Raw genomic sequence first — 22,156 nt, 5'->3', positions numbered from 1 at the left:
TACAGGACCAACACTCTAACCACTAGGCTACCTGCCACCCATACATACCCTAAAAGAAAAGAGAACACACACAGGCAGGTTAGAGTTAATCCAACTACCATCTCCTCCATGATGACTTTCTGCCCGCTCCTCTCTCAAGGACAAGCAAAGGATGTCATTGTTCACATACAGGAGACTGGTGAGATAGATGTTGTCAGGCCTCATCCCCTGCATGCCTTTTTAAAGCACTGTGCTGCTGTACAACATTGGGCTGCTGTGTTATCAGCTGAGCCTGCCACACGGTTCCTCACCAGAGGGCCTGACGTGCTTCTTATCTCCCTGAGAGAGGAGAGAGCAGCAGCATGCCTACAGACAAATGAAGCCCGACAGACAGAGACACACTCACACATCAAGCAGCCCGGCTGGCAGATTATAGATTACCTGAGGGCCGGGCCGCTGAAATGGAGAATACAGCCTACAGTTGTCTGGGAGGTGAGAGGCACAGAGAAGTGACACTAGTAGACAAGGAAATCATAGAACAGTTCCATGCTGAGGACTTGCATTTTTGTTTGGCTTAAAACTGAAAAGCATTCCAATAAATAAAAAATACATATATTGTAATAACTATTTGATCTGGGCAGAAAAAAATGCCTGGCCCTAAAATCAAAGCAAAACTACTGTTCCTCTGCAGTTGTGCAGAGACTATGGGTTGGCTAGCAGCTAGCTTCTAGTAGTATTTTGAACAGTAGTGGCCACAGGGTCACCCACAGGGTCATCCACTCCACCCCAGGCAGCTGTCAACCTCTCGGAAGACACAAGACAAATCCTGCTGTTTGGAACACAACACAGAGATGGGGGGAGAGAGGATGGAGAGGGAGAGAGATACTGTACAGTGAGATCGAGACAATTTAGATGAGAGGGAGGGAGCCACAGAGGCACCAGTTGGGACAGCAGTCATGCACAGAAAAGCTGAAGAACAGGACAGATCACAGCATGGAAGAGGCAGGGACTGGCAGGAGAAGGCAGAAGAGGAGAGAGAAAACATACACAACACCATTGTGAGAAAGGATATCTAGCAGGAGTGTCTTTGAGTGCGTTGAGGAACCCTTGTCGATGGGATCCTGCAGTGAGAGACGAAAGTTTAATAACGGTTAAACATTCTAAAGAATCTAAAACCTCCTAAATCAAATCAGAAAAAACAACTTTAGACTGAGTAAGGTGAAAGGTCAGCCGCAGAGCTTGGCTTTGAATGGAGCGAAGCCCGATGTACTGTAGGCTACTAGGGGACAGAGCACAATACCCTCTCAAAGCTGACAACATATAACACCAGTTAGAAGGTCAAAATACCATGGCACCTACAATATATCTGACACTATGTTAGGGAGTGAGAGCACCTCTCAAAAAGAGACAATATCATTAGTCTACAGTGAAGCATTTTGACTAATAGGCTAGGATTATGAGAGCAGCAGAAGACAACCCGTCTGTACTGGCACACAAGATACTGATAGTGATAAGCCTTCAGAGTATAAAGTGGCGTACAGCGTTCCCTGTGCTGTGTGTACACATAATGATGCAGGGCGGATTGGTTATAATACGCCACAAACACTTAGTAGTTTTTTAAAAATTCAGTCAGCAAGTTTATGCTGAGGCTGAGCAAGACAGAGCGCACCCACTTTAATTGCCATTACATTTTAACTGCCATCTGGGATACAGGATAGAGAGGGGAGGAGAAGGAGCACAATCAAATACGGCCATCTAGCCTAATTCGGTCACCAGAGACATATTGATCTCTGTGCTGCTCGTCTCATCCATAACAGTGGCAGGTGTTTCTAGCTAGGTGCCCTCCACAGCTACTCTGAGAGGACTACCATAATTATATGGGCTGTACAGGAGAGGGGCTTGGTAACCTTGTTATAGTGACGTGGGCAGAGTCAATATAACACTTTGTAAACAGAGCAGACTTCTCTTCAGAAGGAGACTAGCATTTCTATTTTGCCCACAGTCAAAATCAAGAGAAGGATACAAACGAAAGATCAACTGAAGAGAGAATTCTCTGTTGGTTAATTTGTGACTTCCATTCTTTTCTCCAGTTGTTTTCTCAGCCGTCATCCTCGCCCTCACCATCACTCACTCGCCCTCACACAGACTCTACTATCTGCTCACTCTTGGGGGGATGGTAAGGAGCCAGAATACTGCTGGGCTTCACAACGCCCGCCCACTTACAGCCTGCTGGCTCACTGCTCTGACACAACCAGAACCAGGAGGAAGACGTGTGTGTGGTGTGTGTGGGTGGTGTGTATGTGTGTGTGTACAATCTTTGTCAATTACTTACGTAAGATGACATGTGTGATGACAAAGGCGAAGATGAAGATTGTGAGGAAGGAGAGGGAGAGGATGAACATGTAGAAGAAACGGTAGTTCCTCTTCCCAACACAGTTCCCCACCCAGGGACAGTGGTGGTCAAAACGCTCTGCGGAGAAAGAGAAGAGAGAAAATCACATTAAAGACACATTACGCAAGTGCAATGATGCTTGGGAGAGAGATACACAGTGAGAAAGGGGGAGGGTGCAGAGAGAGCAAATGACAGAGAAAGACAGAGACAGATAGAGAGAACAAGGTGCAGATGGAATATTTATATTAAGCGTACTAGAGCTTCGAGACACTGCCTACCTGCCAGCGAGAGGAAGCTGGCTACAGCCAGGTACAAAAAGTAGGTAGAGGTATGCCTCTGAAAAACAGCAGTATATTCAAAGCACCACAGACACACAGTATGTAACCCACATACAGTTCACCATTTTCACCTTGATGGCAAATTAAATGTTGCTATTTACAGTTAAAGTGCCTGTCCCTGGGGCGCACACACACACACAACGCAGTGGGCCTTCTTGGCACCTTTACCACACTCCTACCTAAACCTACCTGGCAGAATGTGAACGGTGATTATAATGGAAATTATCCACATCCCACAGTACATCCAAATTACAGGAAGTGAGCCTTCCCTTTGAGCCCAGGCATGATTAGCTACTGTTTCAGACTGCTGCTGCCATTTCAAACAGGAGCTATTACACAGAGAGGAGGGAGGCTGTGTATCCACAGCCCAAATCTGCTGCAGAGTTAAGTGGGTCTGTGAATGAGTGGTACTGTGGGCACATGGATAATAACATCCTGAGAGACCTCCATTAGGGACTTGTCTGACTGTGTGAGGACTTGAAGCTGACAGGAGGCAAAGGAGGCAAAGGACCATTATAGTAGAGTCCAGTGTGCCAGTACTGTTACCAGGCAGATTGCTTCAGACACCACTCAGTACTGTTACCAGGCAGATTGCTTCAGACACCACTCAGTACTGTTACCATGTAGATTGCTTCAGACACCACTCAGTACTGTTACCAGGCAGATTGCTTCAGACACCACTCAGTACTGTTACCAGGCAGATTGCTTCAGACACCACTCAGTACTGTTACCAGGCAGATTGCTTCAGACACCACTCAGTACTGTTACCAGGCAGATTGCTTCAGACACCACTCAGTACTGTTACCATGTAGATTGCTTCAGACACCACTCAGTACTGTTACCATGTAGATTGCTTCAGACCCCACTCAGTACTGTTACCATGTAGATTGCTTCAGACACCACTCAGTACTGTTACCATGTAGATTGCTTCAGACACCACTCAGTACTGTTACCAGGCAGATTGCTTCAGACAACACTCAGTACTGTTACCATGTAGATTGCTTCAGACACCACTCAGTACTGTTACCATGTAGATTGCTTCAGACACCACTCAGTACTGTTACCATGTAGATTGCTTCAGACACCACTCAGTACTGTTACCATGTAGATTGCTTCAGACACCACTCAGTACTGTTACCAGGCAGATTGCTTCAGACACCACTCAGTACTGTTACCAGGCAGATTGCTTCAGACACCACTCAGTACTGCTACCAGGCAGATTGCTTCAGACCCCACTCAGTACTGTTACCATGTAGATTGCTTCAGACACCACTCAGTACTGTTACCAGGCAGATTGCTTCAGACACCACTCAGTACTGTTACCATGTAGATTGCTTCAGACACCACTCAGTACTGTTACCATGTAGATTGCTTCAGACACCACTCAGTACTGTTACCAGGCAGATTGCTTCAGACACCACTCAGTACTGTTACCATGTAGATTGCTTCAGACACCACTCAGTACTGTTACCAGGCAGATTGCTTCAGACACCACTCAGTACTGTTACCAGGCAGATTGCTTCAGACACCACTCAGTACTGTTACCATGTAGATTGCTTCAGACACCACTCAGTACTGTTACCAGGCAGATTGCTTCAGACACCACTCAGTACTGTTACCATGTAGATTGCTTCAGACACCACTCAGTACTGTTACCAGGCAGATTGCTTCAGACACCACTCAGTACTGTTACCAGGCAGATTGCTTCAGACACCACTCAGTACTGTTACCAGGCAGATTGCTTCAGACACCACTCAGTACTGCTACCATGTAGATTGCTTCAGACACCACTCAGTACTGTTACCATGTAGATTGCTTCAGACACCACTCAGTACTGTTACCATGTAGATTGCTTCAGACACCACTCAGTACTGTTACCAGGCAGATTGCTTCAGACACCACTCAGTACTGTTACCATGTAGATTGCTTCAGACACCACTCAGTACTGTTACCAGGCAGATTGCTTCAGACACCACTCAGTACTGTTACCAGGCAGATTGCTTCAGACACCACTCAGTACTGTTACCAGGCAGATTGCTTCAGACACCACTCAGTACTGCTACCATGTAGATTGCTTCAGACACCACTCAGTACTGTTACCAGGCAGATTGCTTCAGACACCACTCAGTACTGCTACCAGGCAGATTGCTTCAGACACCACTCAGTACTGTTACCAGGCAGATTGCTTCAGACACCACTCAGTACTGTTACCATGTAGATTGCTTCAGACACCACTCAGTACTGTTACCATGTAGATTGCTTCAGACACCACTCAGTACTGTTACCAGGCAGATTGCTTCAGACACCACTCAGTACTGTTACCAGGCAGATTGCTTCAGACACCACTCAGTACTGTTACCAGGCAGATTGCTTCAGACACCACTCAGTACTGCTACCAGGCAGATTGCTTCAGACACCACTCAGTACTGCTACCATGTAGATTGCTTCAGACACCACTCAGTACTGTTACCATGTAGATTGCTTCAGACACCACTCAGTACTGTTACCATGTAGATTGCTTCAGACACCACTCAGTACTGTTACCAGGCAGATTGCTTCAAACACCACTCTTTCAATAGAAATAAAAGAAAGTCTGGTGATGACGTGGTCTGTGTGTGTTTGTATGCACGTTCGTGTGTGTGTGTTATTAATCTCACAAAGCCAGAATCCAGTCTCAGAGAACCTACTGTCAAGATTCAGTTCTGGCAACGTGCCTCCAAAATATGCCTGGGCATACATGAATACAATAGAATAAAAGGTGCATTTCAACACTTAGCTTAGACATTTTGTGTAAACAATCTATATTTGGAACACTATCTAAATACACAGCTTTTGGATATTTGCCATTTAAATCTCAATGCTATGAGCTATGTAAAGATAATCAGGAATGTGCATGCTGTGAGGGAGCTGGGAGAGGAGCTTAAGGAAGAGAAAAGTAAACAGAATGTGATGAGCAGGGCTGTCACCGTCTGGAATTTTGGATGATGGTTATTTTTCAGCCAAATGACTATAATCACCATTGTAATCATTTGAACAGCAAAATAACTTGCAAATGTTCCTCTCCTCAGCTCTTCTCTGCTCCTGACTACATGTGCTGTTGCAGGGAGGTGTGTTACCTAGGCAACCGAAGGCACTTCGCTGAAACAAGGAGCAACAAAGGTGTATGTTACCCTCCTCCCACGTTTCATGATTAACGTGTGATTGTGGTAAGAACAAGAACTCAAGTCCTTTTGCTCTCCCGATTTGGAATGCATTACCTCCAGAGAAAATACTCTTCGGTCATTGTCACGGTCGTGCATATTCCCCCTCAAGCAGACACCACGACGGCTCTAAAGAAACCACACTGGATCTTGTCCAAACTGGAAATTGCATAACCCGAGGCTGCATTTAATCAAGCTGGGGACTTTATTAATGCAAATCTGAGGAAAAAACTACCAAGTTTTATCAACACATTGCCTACGCTACATGTTCATGGAGGACTCTTGACCATTGCTACTCCCCCTTCTGGGACTACAAGGCCCACCCAGCCCTCCCTTCGGCAAATCAGATCACGCCTCCATTCTGCTCATCCCTTCCTATAAGCAGAAACATAAACAGGACGTTCCCGTGGTAAAGAAATCCAATCAATCATTATTGTAATTAGCTCCGGTTCTCCATGACTGACATCAGAAAGACATTTAAGTGTGTTAAACCTCGCTAGGTTGCTGGCCCCAGACAGCATCCCTAGCCACGTCCTCAGAGCATGTGCAGACCAGCTGGCTGTAGTGTTTACAGTCATATTCAATCTCCCTATCCCAGTCTGTTGGACCTTACTTTCTTCAAAATGTTCACCAGGTGAAGCTGGTTGAGAGGATGCCAAGAGTGTGCAAAGCTGTCATCAAGGCAAAGGGTGGCTATTTGACGAATCTCTCAATATATTTTGATTGGTTTAAGACTTTCTTGGTTACTATGTGATTTCATAGTTTTGATGTCTTCATTATTATTCTACAATGTAGAAAATAGTAAAAATAAAGAAAAACACTTGAATGAATAGGTGTTTTAAAACTTTTGACCGGTAGTGTATGCAAGAATGCTATTCATTGACTACAGCTCAGCCTTCAACACCATAATGCCCTCTAAGCTCAACACTAGGCTCAGGGCCCTGGATCTGAACCCTGCCCTGTACAACTGGGTCCTGGACTTCCTGACGGGCCGTCCCCATGTAGTGAAGGTAGGCAACTCCACCTCCGCTACACTGATCTTCAACACAGGTGCCCCTCAAGGGTGTGTGCTCAGCCCCATCCAGTACTCCCTGTTCACCCATGACTGCGTGGCGATGGAGTGGTACCAGGAAAATAACCTTTCCCACAACGTCAACAGATTCATTAAATAGTACCCGAAAAACACCAGTATCAACGTCAACAGTGAAGAGGCGACTTCGGGATGCTAGTCTTATAGGCAGTTGCAAAAAATAGCCATATCTCACAGACTGGCGAATAAACAGAAAAGATTAAGATGGGCAAAAGAATACAGACACTGGACATATGAACTCTGCCTAGAAGGCCAGCATCCCGAAGTCACCTCTTCACTGTTGACGTTGAGACTGGTGTTCTGCGGGTACTATTTAATGAAGCTGCCAGTTGAGGACTTGTGCGGCTTCTGTTTCAAACTAGACACTATTGTACGAGTCCTCTTGCTCAGTTGTGCACCTGGGCCTTCCACTCCTCTTTCTATTCTGGTTAGAGCCGGTTTGCCCTGTTCTGTGAAGGGAGTAGTACACAGCGTTGTACAAGATCTTCAGTTTCTTGGCAATTTCTCGCATGGAATAGCCTTCATTTCTCAGAACAAAAATAGACTGACAAGTTTCAGAAGAAAGTACTTTGTTTCTGGCCATTTTGAACCTGAAATTGAACTGTAGCTTGTGAGGTGTGGAAACACTTTGTTGCTTTTATGAATTTTGTCTTGCTACTTTTTGCTCTATGTTAGCTACGTCTTGCTTGTCCTATGTTGCTATGTCTTGCTTGTTCTATGTTGCTATTGTCTATATTGTAATTGTTTTTAATAACCTGCCCAGGGACTGCGGTTGAAAATTAGCCGGCTGGCTAAAACCGGCACTTTTACTGAAACGTTGATTAATGTGCACTGTCCCTGTAAAAATAAACTCAAACTCAAACCCACAAATGCTGATGCTCCAGATACTCAACTAGTCTAAAGAAGGCCAGTTTTATTGATTCTTTAAATCAGGACAACAGTTTTAGGCTGTGCTAATATAATTGCAAAAGGGTTTTTAGCCTTTTAAAATTATCTACTTGGATTAGCTAACGTAACGTGCCATTGGAACACAGTAGTGATGGTTGCTGATAAATGTAGATATTCCATTAAAAATCAGCTGTTTCCAGCTACAATAGTCATTTACAACATTAACAATGTCCACACTAAATTTCTGATCAATTTGATGTTATTTTCATGGACAAATATTTTGAACGGTAGTGTATATTCAAGACTGGAACGAGGAACATAAGCATTTCGCAAAACACCCGCGATAACATCTGCTAAGTACATTTGCTAAATATATGTACGTGACCAATACTATTTTATTTGATTCGTTTCGAAGAGGTTGACAAAAGCCCCAGGTCAGTCACAGAATCTCAGACAAGTCAGTCAGTGAGAAGCCGAGAGAGAGCATGCTCACTGCTTGTGTGGAAGAGAGAAGCAAATCCTCCTGCTTCTTCCTCTACTGCTTCAGGTAGTGGCCTGCTTTTCCACTACAAAAAGATATGGGTGGAGAAAGGGAGATGGAGGAGGATGGGAGAAAGTTGTTCAGTGAAAACAATGTCCCTCTGAGTGTTGTAAAAGCCACAATCTCCCAACAACAGAACAGGCCTGGGGGAGGTGGGGTGATTCAGAGTGAGTTATGAAACAAGGGGGGCTACAGATTTCATGATGACAGTTGTGTCATCCATCTTTCTCTGCTCAGTGTTAATGAGCCCATAAATCCCTAGTCAAATGGGGTCTCTGGGAAAAGAACAGGAGAACACCACAAGAGGGAGGCTGTGGCTCTGTGGAGGCTGAGCAGTGATCACTGAGTCTCAGGTGGGCCTGGAGAGAAGGCTCAAAGACCAATGCTTCATCTGTCGAACACCATAGAAGTCGATTGTCTTTTAACATTCCTAAGGAGGAATGTTATTCCCTGTGACGTGACATGACATAGCTTTTAGCTACATGTATATACAGAGCACAAACACAAACATGCAGAAAACAAACACAAATTGAGACATAGAAAAATATCTGCACACATAGGCAAACACATTTGCACACACAGGAGTACATACATACACACACACACACACACCCACTTCACCTTCAGTCCACCCACCCTCCCAGTATGTGTGGCCCACACAGTGACTCACCGACACAGTTGTCACAAAGGCTGCAGTGAGAGGCACGTGGTGGTCTGAAGATCTTACAGGTGAAGCAGTATTTGAGCTTGACCGTCTGCCCATTGATGACCACCTCTTTCGTCCTGGGAGGCGGCCGGTACCCCGAACTGGAGCCGTTGGCTACATCTGTCAGGGAGAATCAGACTTAAATCACTGGGAAATTAAATTACTTTTGGCAAACAATACACTTCAATCCTAGCCTCATTCATTGTCATGCTATTGAAGAGTTGGCTAGTTCCAACACGTCGTGTATGGGAGGAGGGTACTACAATCCTGCACAAAGCTGGCACTGTAGAGCAGAACAGGGTCTCTGTCCATACAAGCCTCTACAGGAATCAAAGTGAAGTCAAAATGGAACGGTCACAATAAACTAGACCTATTTGTTAGTAGTGTATTGGTCATGTGAACAGTACAGTGAAGAGCCTTTTAAAAATGTTGGTTCATTACTAAATTTATGTCTGGCACTGAATGCAGAAAGAGAATCAACCAGAGAACTGTTCAGCACCTGCTGCCCTGACGTCACACGGTGACTGATCTATTCTGACCTGCTCAGAACAACATGCCCTTCACTCTGCTCACAATAAACGTCTCAGCTGGAGGAAACAACTTGGCAAGTCAAACAGGTTATTTTCTCAACACAATTAAATGCTTTAATAAAATCCCTCACAGTCGTAAATGTAGTAAAACGGCTTGGCAGCAGGGAGGATGACCACAATAAGATCAATTACTGTGTGGATTATTACGTAAAAAATATGATGTAGGGTTATCACCCATAAAATGATTCTTTCATTCAAATTTAGAGAAATATGTTCATTCAATAGAGATTTGCGTCAGGAAAACAATAATCCAAACCCCATGCATCTACACTATATGGTTCACCGTGGCGCTGCTCCGTGACAGAACGACGCTTAGCTTGTCAGTTGCCATTCAAAGTAACTTGTGGCTGCAGGTTTCTGAGTGAAAACATGGGCTTTTACTATTAGGAAATCCGCAGAATTAAAAAATGTATATATATTTATTTACAAATTTCAATATCCATCCTCCGAGAAGACAATCTCTTTCTATTTTTCATTGTGTATTTTAAGTCTTTCCCTTTAAATCACCATAGAAAACAGCCCCTCAACGTGGATTGATCGCCAATATAGCCAATGAAAGCCAAGGATCTGGAGATGAAAATTACAGATTAATCAAAAATCTATTTGATATCCACAACATGCGTAAAGCTTGTACTGTACCACATTCCAAAGCCAAATATGGAAGAAATACAACCAAGAGAGGCGTGGCCTAAACCAGCAATGGTCACAGCAAATTAACGTTGTCATTTCATCAACACAACCACTATATTAAGGTTATAATACTGTAGAGAACAATGTAAAAATTCATTTTATGTGATATATAAATGACATGGGGCAAAGAAAATGTTTTGACATTCATTTCGTAGCACCCTCTTGAATTGCCCCGTTTTCTCTACATTCTAGAGTCGTGAGTGAACGCCCTGTATGAACATAGGAAAAGCACAAAAGGCATAACTGCCAAGCTCGTTTCTGAAGCCCACTCTCGTGTGGTAGAGTGTGTGGGAAAGAGTGTGTGTGGGTGGATCATTGCGTGCCTCTAAAACACAGTGGCCAAGCTGGAGTGGTGTGTGTGCACAACTCAACAGGAGCCCTCTTTTCAGCCCATGTTCAGAGTGATCAATGCACTCCCTCCATCCTCTCCTTCTGCATACATAATGAGGGATAGAGGCAACCAGGAGGTAAGTGAATAAGTGGGAGGAGAATTAACAACCCTACATCCGTCAGAGCTTCCAACAGAGAGTAGAAAGGTCAGGTGATGTTGCGGAACTGAACTGCATGCTATTTAGACTGTATAATGTACTGGGCTCAATAGAGGGACCCCTCATCATCGTTTATTTTTATTGTGTTGACGTCTATGGAAACATGTCCGTAAATGCCAATCAAGGACATCAAGCTGCCTCTAAAATGAGAAGCGTCACAGCATAATGACTGTATAAAAATCACACATCACAGCCTCACATACATTTCACAGCTCCCTAGCTCTCCATGATGTGCACTTCAAGCCCCTGTCTGTGATGAACAGCGAATTAAATGTTCATGGACTGACGGGCATGGAGCCTAGACTACTGCTGTTGCTGCTTCTTCTTACAAACATAAGTCTCTCATTTCACTCAGCTAGACCATCAGCAGTGATGGGGGAAAAATCTATACAGTTAAATATCGCAATATTATAGCGATATTTGACTCCAAGTACATATATATATTTTTGCTACTGTAGATAGCGTTAGCTAGCGCGAGTCGGCTGTACCTGCGCCAAAATTCCAGTATTTTCATCCTATAGCTTGTTCTCCATCTTCTTTTGAAATAGTGAACCAATATGTTTTCAGCGTTTTTATTTCCCTGATCAAAACTCATTTTCTCAATCCTTGGGCAGTCTGTCTAAGCACTTTTTCACGTTGAAACGGCAACATTTTCTCTCAGCTGCATGGCAAAATGTGTGCAATTGAAGGAAATTAGCTTTAAAACCGATCACAATTATTGCCACGCCCACCACCCAAGCCCCGCTTTGAGCCAGAAAAGAACCCTGGTTTGGAACTTCAAATTGCAATAAAAATCACAGTATCGAATCGAAATACATATAGAATTGTGAGAATCACAATACATATCGTTTCGGCACGTAAGTGTCGCGATAATATCATATCATGAGGTCCCTGGCAATTCCCAAGCCTAACCACCAGCAACAACTGTAAAACACTGTCTGGCTACAACTGTATCAAGACGTACTGTAAGCTGAAAGATTAACAGACAAACAAGGAGGAATAACATTGAGTTATTGTGTAGCCTAATCCTTTTATATCGTACTATTGACTGAAATAAACATTCACCTGCTTCTCTCGTCTAAAAGATCACATCTAAAAACACACCCAGGCAAATACTGAAGGCTCTAAATAGATGGATCTCAATAGCTAGTGAGGTTAAAGGTCATGACCAGGGCCCGTATCCACTAAGTGTCTCAGAGTAGGAGTGCTGATCTATGATCAGTTTTGTCTTTTACATAGGTCATAATAAATATGATTATGGACAGATCCTAGATCCGCACTCCTACTCTGAAATGCTTTGTGGATACAGGCCCAGGGCACCTGTATCCTCAGGCATCACATACAGCCAGATCTGCTGACAACTAAACAGGTTGAACCACCTTTATAAAGGAAAGAATCACAACTAATTTCTCTCAAATTCTGTGAAAACAAGCCTCAAAATCACCCAATGATATGCTCCTTCTCCACTCTCAGTCACAACTATGAGTTTATGTTCAACACTTCAGACACCTCTAAGAGGAAAGCTTTTTCTGCTGACTGGTGGGTTTGTATAATGGTGTGATCCTAGCCAGAACATTTCATATTTCACAGAATGGATCTAGGCCTACCAGTAGTTTTTCTGTCTGAGACAGAGAGGATGGAGTTGGAACGAAGAGAGTAGTGATAAAGGGGTTGATTAGGGAGGGCAGTGGTACAGCATAAACAGCACACAGAGGCAGAGCAGAGACTGAAGGCCAAAGCATCCAGCCAGCCCCATCTCGATGGGGTAGAAAGAAAATGTCATTGCTATCCTGCAGGGATAGGGAGAGGATGGAGACAGGATGGAGAGAGGATAGTGAGAGGATGGGGAAAGGCATGGTGAAAGGAATGGTGAAAGGATGGGGAAAGGATGGGGAGAGGATGGGGAGAGGATGGGGAGAGGATGGGGAAAGGATGGGGAAAGGATGGGGAAAGGATGGGGAAAGGATGGGGAAAGGATGGGGAGAGGATAGGGAGAGGATGGGGAGAGGATGGGGGGAGGATGGGGAGAGGATGGGGAGAGGATAGGGAAAGGATGGGGAGAGGATGGGGAGAGGATGGGGAGAGGATGGGGAGAGGATGGGGAGAGGATGGGGAAAGGATGGGGAGAGGATGGGGAGAGGATGGGGAAAGGATGGGGAAAGGATGGGGAAAGGATGGGGAGAGGATGGGGAAAGGATGGGGAGAGGATGGGGAAAGGATGGGGAGAGGATGGGGAGAGGATGGGGAGAGGATGGGGAGAGGATGGGGAAAGGATGGGGAGAGGATGGGGAAAGGATAGGGAAAGGATGGGGAGAGGATGGGGAGAGGATGGGGAGAGGATGGGGAGAGGAAGCGGAGAGGAAGCGGAAAGGATAGGGAAAGGATGGGGAAAGGATGGGGAAAGGATGGGGAAAGGATGCGGAAAGGATGGGGAGAGGATGGGGAGAGGATGGGGAAAGGATGGGGAAAGGATGGGGAAAGGATGGGGAAAGGATGGGGAAAGGATGGGGAGAGGATGGGGAGAGGATGGGGAGAGGATAGGGAAAGGATGGGGAGAGGATGGGGAGAGGATGGGGAGAGGATAGGGAAAGGATGGGGAGAGGATGGGGAGAGGATGGGGAGAGGATGGGGAGAGGATGGGGAGAGGATGGGGAAAGGATGGGGAAAGGATGGGGAAAGGATGGGGAAAGGATGGGGAAAGGATGGGGAGAGGATGGGGAGAGGATGGGGAGAGGATGGGGAAAGGATGGGGAGAGGATGGGGAGAGGATGGGGAGAGGATGGGGAAAGGATGGGGAGAGGATGGGGAGAGGATGGGGAGAGGATGGGGAGAGGATGGGGAGAGGATGGGGAGAGGATGGGGAAAGGATGGGGAAAGGATGGGGAGAGGATGGGGAGAGGATGGGGAGAGGATGGGGAGAGGATGGGGAGAGGATGGGGAGAGGATGGGGAGAGGATGGGGAGAGGATGGGGAAAGGATGGGGAGAGGATGGGGAAAGGATGGGGAGAGGATGGGGAGAGGATGGGGAGAGGATGGGGAGAGGATGGGGAGAGGATGGGGAAAGGATGGGGAAAGGATGGGGAGAGGATGGGGAAAGGATGGGGAAAGGATAGGGAAAGGATAGGGAGAGGATGGGGAGAGGATGGGGAGAGGATGGGGAGAGGATGGGGAGAGGATGCGGAGAGGAAGCGGAAAGGATGGGGAAAGGATGGGGAAAGGATGGGGAAAGGATGGGGAAAGGATGGGGAGAGGATGGGGAGAGGATGCGGAAAGGATGGGGAGAGGATGGGGAGAGGATGGGGAGAGGATGGGGAGAGGATGGGGAAAGGATGGGGAAAGGATGCGGAGAGGATGGGGAGAGGATGGGGAAAGGATGGGGAAAGGATGGGGAGAGGATGGGGAAAGGATGGGGAAAGGATGGGGAGAGGATGGGGAGAGGATGGGGAGAGGATGGGGAGAGGATGAGAACAGGGCATTAGCAGATGGACCTTCACTCACAGACAACAACAAAAAAACACTGACCGCAGATTTAATAAGACCATGCCCTGAGACATTGGCTGAGCCAATACTTGAGAGAGACACTGGACTTAAAACTATGATCAAAGAGAAGGCGAGCCTGTACAGAAGAGTGCTTACTTCTGATTTCTGAAAGTCAAGTCGACATCACAACCAAGTAATGGGATAATAATAGGTGATATTTGTGATCTCGATTTTCACGCATTACTTTCACACCCCTGGGGAGCAAAATATGAATAACCAGCAAAACATTCCAGGCCCTATCTTATCTTGACAAGCCATCCTCCATCTTTCAGACTGTGTGTTTGTCAGCCACACACAGGTCAGACTGTTCTCTCTTCAGGGGGCTCCAGGGCACCACACCACTCAGGCTTCCCTGTCACCATGGCAACTGTCTCGCCCCCATAAGACTGTCAGTCTTGATGAGTGTGTTAGTTTGGAGTTGTGTGCCCTTAGCAGTTGGCATCAACTTAAATCCTCACAATAGAGACTACTTTAAAGGAGACTCTGCATGAATGCACCATTTATATCACTGCAGATATGGGAAAGGGGACAAGGAGAAGAAGCCCTGTAATTTATGACTATTGAGGAGCATCCATTCTCTGTACAGGACTTCCCAGGCAGATGCTGTTGGTTCCTGTACGTCTGCATGATGAGAGGTAATGAGGCCCATTAGTCCCACAGGGAGACTAGGAGAGCACATCCAGAGACACTATCCCTGAGTAAGTACTCACTCTGCCTCTCAGATACAGGCGTACTGTACAGTGGTCTGTGAGTGTGTGTCCCCAGCACGCAGACGCATACAGTAGACAGGGGCCGTCGGTAACAGCAGAGGCCTACCCAGGCCACTAATTGCTCAACAACTTATGGCTTCCGCTCTCCCTTTGTCTGGTACCATTTGGTAAATTCAACTGGCTGCAATTACTATCCCAGCAGCAGCATCTCTATTTATGGGCCATGAGGCCCCCTCCAAAAGGCCTCATCGGAGCCCTTTTATCGCCCATTGAGCATAATCCTCAAGACAGGCCAACAAAAAAATGAGAAAGACCAGAGAGACAGGAAACCATCTTCCAGAGGAAGCATTTGCTGGCTGAACATTAAAATGCAGAAATAGGCAATCAAAAGAGAGAAAAATATTATGTAAGGTGGGTTTTATTAAAATGTGTGTGTGGTATGTTTTCTGGTTGCATAACATAACTCCTGTCCTGGATATCGAGGCTTTGGCAGTTATTTAAACTGTAACTTTCCTCTTCAGTGGGTAACAAAGAGTAGGTTTCCTAATGATAACACTGAGCATTTACTATGACATCACAAACACACTTCCTATTGCCACAGGCACACACCCTTGCTACTTCCTCTCGTACCTCTGGGCCACAGAATGCCGTGTGTACGCGTGCATGTCAACCACTGTAATAGTCAACCGCCATTGTAAAATTAAAAGGATAAGATGTGCTTTTTTCCCCCCACATGATGGGATTACAAGGTGGAAAGGAATACAATTAAAAACAAGATGAACTTTACTGAAGTGGAAATTCAGCTCTGTAAAGTAGGGCTGAGTTATTTTTGTGCAAAAGGCTTTGTTTCTGGACTGTTTTAAAATCATTACTCAGCCCTAAGATGACAGCGTGCCCTAAAGGGTTCAGAGAGCTTTCTGCTCCCGGCTGACTATGATGAAAACATCCTGAGATTCCATTCCACCCTGTTTTGCTTAGTTTTACCAATGAAAACATGAGGGCTGTTTCAGTTCATTTCTGAAGAACTGGTTTCTATTTGTTCCCAGAGAAGAGCATCAGGTTTAAGGATGTGACGAGGGGTAAGGGAAAGGGAGTGTCTAGCCCACAGAGACCATCAATCTAGGCTTTAGCCAGAAGAACACCTCGCTTCTCTTCCAACAGAGGACATCACTTTTAGGCCTATATTCCTACTCCTTCCTTTCTCAACATTATAACTGATATCAAGTTACAGGATTGGAGAAAGTATATTGGTGGAGACCTATCCAAGTCTGTCAGATTAAATAAATCCTTAAACAGCGGCTAGGGAAATTATGTGAACCCTTTAGAATAACCTGGATTTCCGCATAAATTGGTCATAATTGTATCATCACCTAAGTCACAACAATAGACAGTCTGCTTAAACTAATAACACAAAATTATAATTGTTCATGTCTTTATTGAACACATCGTGTAAACATTCACAGTGCAGGTTGGAATAAGTATGTAAACCCTTGGATTTAATAACAAGTTGACCCTCCTTTGGCAGCAATAACCTCAACCAAACGTTTTCTGTGGTTGAGGATCAAACCTGCACAATGGTCAGGAGGAATTTTGGTCCATTCCTCTTTAAAAGACTGTTTCAGTTCCACAATATTCTTGCGATGTCTGGTGTGAACCACTCTCGACGTCATGCCACAGCATCTCAAATCAGGTTGAGGACAGGACTGACTGGGCCACTCCAGAAGGTGTATTTTCTTCTGCCATTCTGTTGTTGATTTACTCTTTTGTGTTGTTGTCCTGTTGCATAACCTAACCTCTGTTGAGGTTCAATTGGACATATAGTCTTACATTTGCCTGCAAAATGTCTTGATAAACTTGGGAATTCCTTTTTCTGTCGATGACAGCAAGCTGTCCAGGCCCTGAGGCAGCAAAACAGCATCAAACCATGATGCTCCCTCCACCATACATTACAGTTGGGATGAGGTTTTGATGTTGGTGTGCAGTGCCTTTTTTCTCTCCATACATAGTGTTGTGTGTTCCTTCCAAACAACTCAACTGTAGTTTCATCTGTCCACAGAATATTTTGCCAGTATCGCTGTGGAACATCCAGGTGCTCTTTTGCGAACTTCAGACGTCCAGCAATGTTTTTTGGGATAGCAGTGGCTTCTTCCATGGTGTCCTCCCATGAACACCATTATTGTTTAGTGTTTTACGTATTGTAGACCCTTCAACAGAGATGTTAGCATGTTCCAGAGATGTCTGTAAGTCTTTAGCTGACACTAGGATTCTTCTTAACATCATTGAGCATTCTACACTGTGCTCTTGCAGTCATCTTTGCAGGACGGCCACTCCTAGGGAGAGTAGCAACCGTGCTGAAATTTCTCCATTTATAGACAATTTGTCTTACCGTGGACTGACTTTTAGAGGTACTTTTGTAGCCCTTTCCAGCTTCATGCAAGGAAACAATTGTTAATCTTAGGTATTCTGAGATCTTTTGTTCGAGGCATGGTTCACCTCAGGCAATGCTTCTTGTAAATAGCAAACTCAATTTTTGTGTGGTTTATTTTAAATGGGGCAGGGTAGCTCTAAACAAAATCTCCAATCTCGTCCTATTGATTCAACTCCAGGTTAGTCGACTCCTGACTCGCTTTTGGAGAAGTCATTAGCCTTGGGGTTCACATACTTTTTCCAACCTACAAATAAATGAAATAAAAAATAATTTTAAAATAATTTTAAAAAGTTTTACAATTGGCCGATTAATCGGTATCTGCTTTTTTTGGTCCTCCAATAAATCGGTATTGGCGTTGAAAAATCATTCGTTCGACCTCTACTCCCAAGGATCCCAAATTGCAGAGACCAATCTGTCTTGTAAGACGTGGAACTCATCTAAAAAAAATATTATAATAATAATAATTGCGTATTCTCCTAACACTTCTGAAAATCACTCCACTCTCGGTAGCTATGACACATTGGCTGCTATGGCAAACCATGCTGGATCATTTGAGCAAACTTGCTCCAACCAACACCCTATTGCAAGCTTGTTTGAATGGCCATATGGTAGCTAGTTTGCCAGGTTGTTGATGAAGTTGTACGGCACCAAAGTTATGAGACGGTTCTCAGATATCAGCATGTATCTGACTGACAGATTTCATTAAAACTCATTTGTGCATAAGCAAGACCTTCACTACAATAGCTAGCTAGAGGGGGTATTCTGTATGGCATGTGTGAACTGACAATGTTACCATTCCTGCCTTTCATTTCATATGGATTGATTTGAGACTGTTTCAGCCAGCATGCAGACATTTCCGTGCACATTTTGAATTGAATAAATACCGATTCTACCACCACAAAACACCTTAGCTAGATGTAGAATTAGGCAGTGAAGACTTGCCCATGAAAAAAAATATCAATATAAGCAAAAAGTTTATGGTTTTTGGTAAGATTAACTCTGACTGGAGGATGAAAGGGGGTTCTCAGTGGTTTATGTCACCTTGGTAACAGTTTAGAATGTTAAGAAAGCATAGTTGCCCAACTTCTTTTTAGCTATCTCATGACTGTTTGCGAGTTAGACAGATCAGTGCAGTTGGCCGTCGCTTTCTGATGTGAGACAAATGGTAGAATTGTGGATGTTCAATTAAAGACCACATGAACACTGGAAAAATAGACCTGTAGGTCCATTGAAATTGTGCATGGGATTTCATTACATCCCAGAGATGCTTTGTGAAACCAGAACCGAACATTACTTCCTATCTAAACAGTCAAACTTCTCCATCCAAGGACATCATGAACATACTGTTTGATGTTAGCACATATAGAGATATACAGACAACGTATGAAGACATCAAGTGTGAAGCCACAGGATGCACAGAACACATGGTAACCCCTGGCAACGGAACCTTGGAGAATTCTGACAGTGAATTAAGAAGAAATCCTGGTTCAATTCTGAATCCACATTTCACCATGGGGGAAGTCAGTCGGTGGATATTGTGACACACTGCTATATCCTACCCCTGCACTGACGCTGAGAGAAAAGAGACTGCTGTGGATGACAGAGAGCTCCTCCTACCACACACACACACACTTATCAGCACCTCTCACTCTCTCCATCTCTCTTCCCTGTTCTCCCAGAGCATCTCTCCCCTCACTCTCTCCCTGTCAGTTAATAACCACCTCCGAGTGGTTTAGAGAGGAGCTACAATGGATTAATGGAGGGTGGCTGGAAAGAACTCCACAAGCCCACTTACACAGATCAGATCAAGTGGAGGCCTTTAGAACTTCCTTTATTCTCCAACCGGCCATTGTTCAGGTTCAAACAATGGGGCCAATGTAGCAATTAGTGTGGGGGGGAAGAGTTACATACAGTGCTATTATTTTGGATGATATAATATCAATACTTTGACTCCAAGTATCGGTAGTGTAACTTGTTCTCCATCTTTTTAAATAGTGAGCCAACATGTTTTCAGCCATTTTATTTCCATGACTGATCAAAACTCATTATCATGCTCTCTCTTGTCCCTCTACAGCAGACGTATAGTGAGCAATGTTTAGAACATAAAATCGCAATAAAATCCCAGTATTGAATAGCAATATCTACCTATATCTATATATAAAATCGTGAGATACGCAATACATATCGGCACATAAATTCTGTGGTACCTGCCAAAACCCAGCATCAATGTGACAGTAGTGTAGCAGAACACAGTAATGTAGGCTGTGTTTTAAAGCCTTACTGATCAGATGTTTTACGTGAGATTACCACTCATTTGGTAAGGACTTGAGGCAGTCTGTTTAGAGAAAGTTTGTATTGAGTCAGTGAGTGTGGCAAGCAGTTCCTCACTCTGGTTCAGCGAGACCGGTTCCACGTCCTCACTCTGGTTCAGCGAGACCGGTTCCACGTCCTCACTCTGGTTCAGCGAGACCGGTTCCACATCCTCACTCTAACTGAGGCAGTCACTCAACCCTCTCCTCTACCAGAGCAGCTATCAGTCAGTCAGACTCTAGAACCGTATCTAGCCACAAAATACTAACTCAAAATGTTGCCAATATTATGCAGGAGCAAAGAGACAAGGTTCATCATTGTGAGTTTTATCTTGATAGAAAACTGCGTCAGTCAATCTACTTTGTGATGTTCTGTATAAGACAGTGATGCATGCCCAGTCACACCATGTGACTGAGGAGGAAACTGAGGAGGAAACCGTTTGGAGCACATCCTCTGAGGGCTAAAGACATTTCTGACAGGCAGACAAGAAGTACTGTGGTGAGACTATAACCCCGGTTCCACTGCTGTGCCTCTCCTCTGCTCCGCCTGTAACAGGATGGTCTGTCTGCCAGTGTGGGCAGGAGGAGAATAGTGGGATAGAAGGGTGGGAGGATGGAGAGGAGAGCTGTGAACTATAAGTAGAGACCTCCTGATTGAATGCATTTGTCGACAACACACAGCATGCACTCACACGTACAAACACACAAACATGGATTGTTTGATTTCTCAGCAGCATTGACGGAAACGCTCAAAATAATCATATAGGGTCCAGTTGCAGCCAATAAAAACCTTAAAATGTCAGTGAATCCTCATTATATTCCTCTCCATCATACACACACTGGGATATGAGCAGGAGTTTAGCATGGCCACTGGCTTTAGAAACATCCTCTGACATTTACTGGCTAGCCTATCGCTAGGTCTCTGGCACGCACAGCAGAAGAGACATATCCTGCCTGGTTCCGGTAATGAAAGCCTTTGAAGTTGGCATGCTTCCGCCTGGAGGATGCCAGTCTCTCAATCTCTGCAGCAATGCCACGTCTGACCAGAGCCTGCACTGCTAAATATGGCAGACAGACAGACATGATGCATGGAAAGACGAGCTGCAGTAACAACAGTGGTGATCGATATACTATTCCTCAGTTCACAGTCAGACTCAGAGCAGGGACAGGTGCTCATTGACTTACACAGCAGGCTTTATCCACTGAGCCCTTTCCCCAAGAGAAAGTTGGGGACAGGACCGAGCAGGACTGAAAACACAACACTTCCTATAATTGGACACAAACACTGCATCCCAGACATAGGGAAACATTGAAGAGGCATCTTGTCATGTCCCATTCAGTATGTAGTTTCACAACAGATCAATACCAGAGGTGAACTTAAACCCTGTACCACTTTGAATAGAAGACAACAGCATTACTTATTAATGAGGGTGCTGGGAATAAAGGAACCCGCAGTTCAGTTGCGGTCAAACATTACTTCACCATGTGAAGAGCTCACAGCACACGCTCTGATAACATAAGCTGAACAATGTAAGACAAGCACTTGATCACTTGGCTACGTCGCTGATGCCTGCTGGACTGTCCATTAATTACGGTACTCCATTCTGTTTGTTTATGTTTTATCTGTCGGCCCCAGCCGCGAACTCAGGCACTGTGTGTAGTTAATCCGACCCCCTCTGCCTAGTCATCGCCATTTTACCTGCTGTTATTGTGCTAGCTGATTAGCTGTTGTCTCACCTGTTGTTTTAGCAAGCTCTCCCAATCAAGACCTGCGATTACTTTATGCCTTGCTGTATGTCTCTCTCAAATGTCAATATCCCTTGTATACTGTTGTTCAGGTTAGTTATCATTGTTTTAGTTTACAATGGAGCCCCTAGTTCCACTCTTCATACCTCTGACACTCCTTTGTACCACCTCCCACACATGCGGTGACCTCACCCATTACAACCAGCATGTCCAGAGATACAACCTCTCTTATAATCACCCAGTGCCTGGGCTTACCTCCGCTGTACCCGCACCCCACCATACCCGTCTGCGCACTATGCCCTAAATATATTCTACCATGCCCAGAAATCTGCTCCTTTTATTCTTTGTCCCCAAAGCTCTAGGCGACCAGTTTTGATAGCCTTTAGCCGCACCCTCATACTACTCCTCCTTTGTTCCGCGGGTGATGTGGAAGTAAACCCAGGCCTTGCATGTCCCCAGGC

The 22,156-nt window shown here is 45.0% G+C and overlaps 1 protein-coding gene across 7 annotated transcripts in view; it reads right to left on the bottom strand.

The window, feature by feature from the left end:
- Positions 1-22,156, bottom strand: part of LOC135508343 (palmitoyltransferase ZDHHC14-like) — an 86,715-nt gene that overhangs the window by 17,782 nt on the left and 46,777 nt on the right. For all 7 annotated transcript variants that reach the window (XM_064928457.1, XM_064928456.1, XM_064928458.1 and 4 more), the window contains 3 exons: positions 9,099-9,254; positions 2,312-2,449; positions 1,052-1,100 (listed from right to left, as the gene is read on the bottom strand). In XM_064928457.1, the coding sequence (XP_064784529.1) occupies positions 1,052-1,100; positions 2,312-2,449; positions 9,099-9,254 (343 nt within the window). The remainder of the gene's footprint in view (positions 1-1,051; positions 1,101-2,311; positions 2,450-9,098; positions 9,255-22,156) is intronic.

The sequence above is a fragment of the Oncorhynchus masou genome, chromosome 21 (assembly GCF_036934945.1).
Source record: "Oncorhynchus masou masou isolate Uvic2021 chromosome 21, UVic_Omas_1.1, whole genome shotgun sequence".
Lineage (NCBI taxonomy): Eukaryota > Metazoa > Chordata > Actinopteri > Salmoniformes > Salmonidae > Oncorhynchus > Oncorhynchus masou.
Note: the sequence above shows the minus strand (reverse complement) of the source record. Positions and strands in the feature narration are given on the sequence as shown.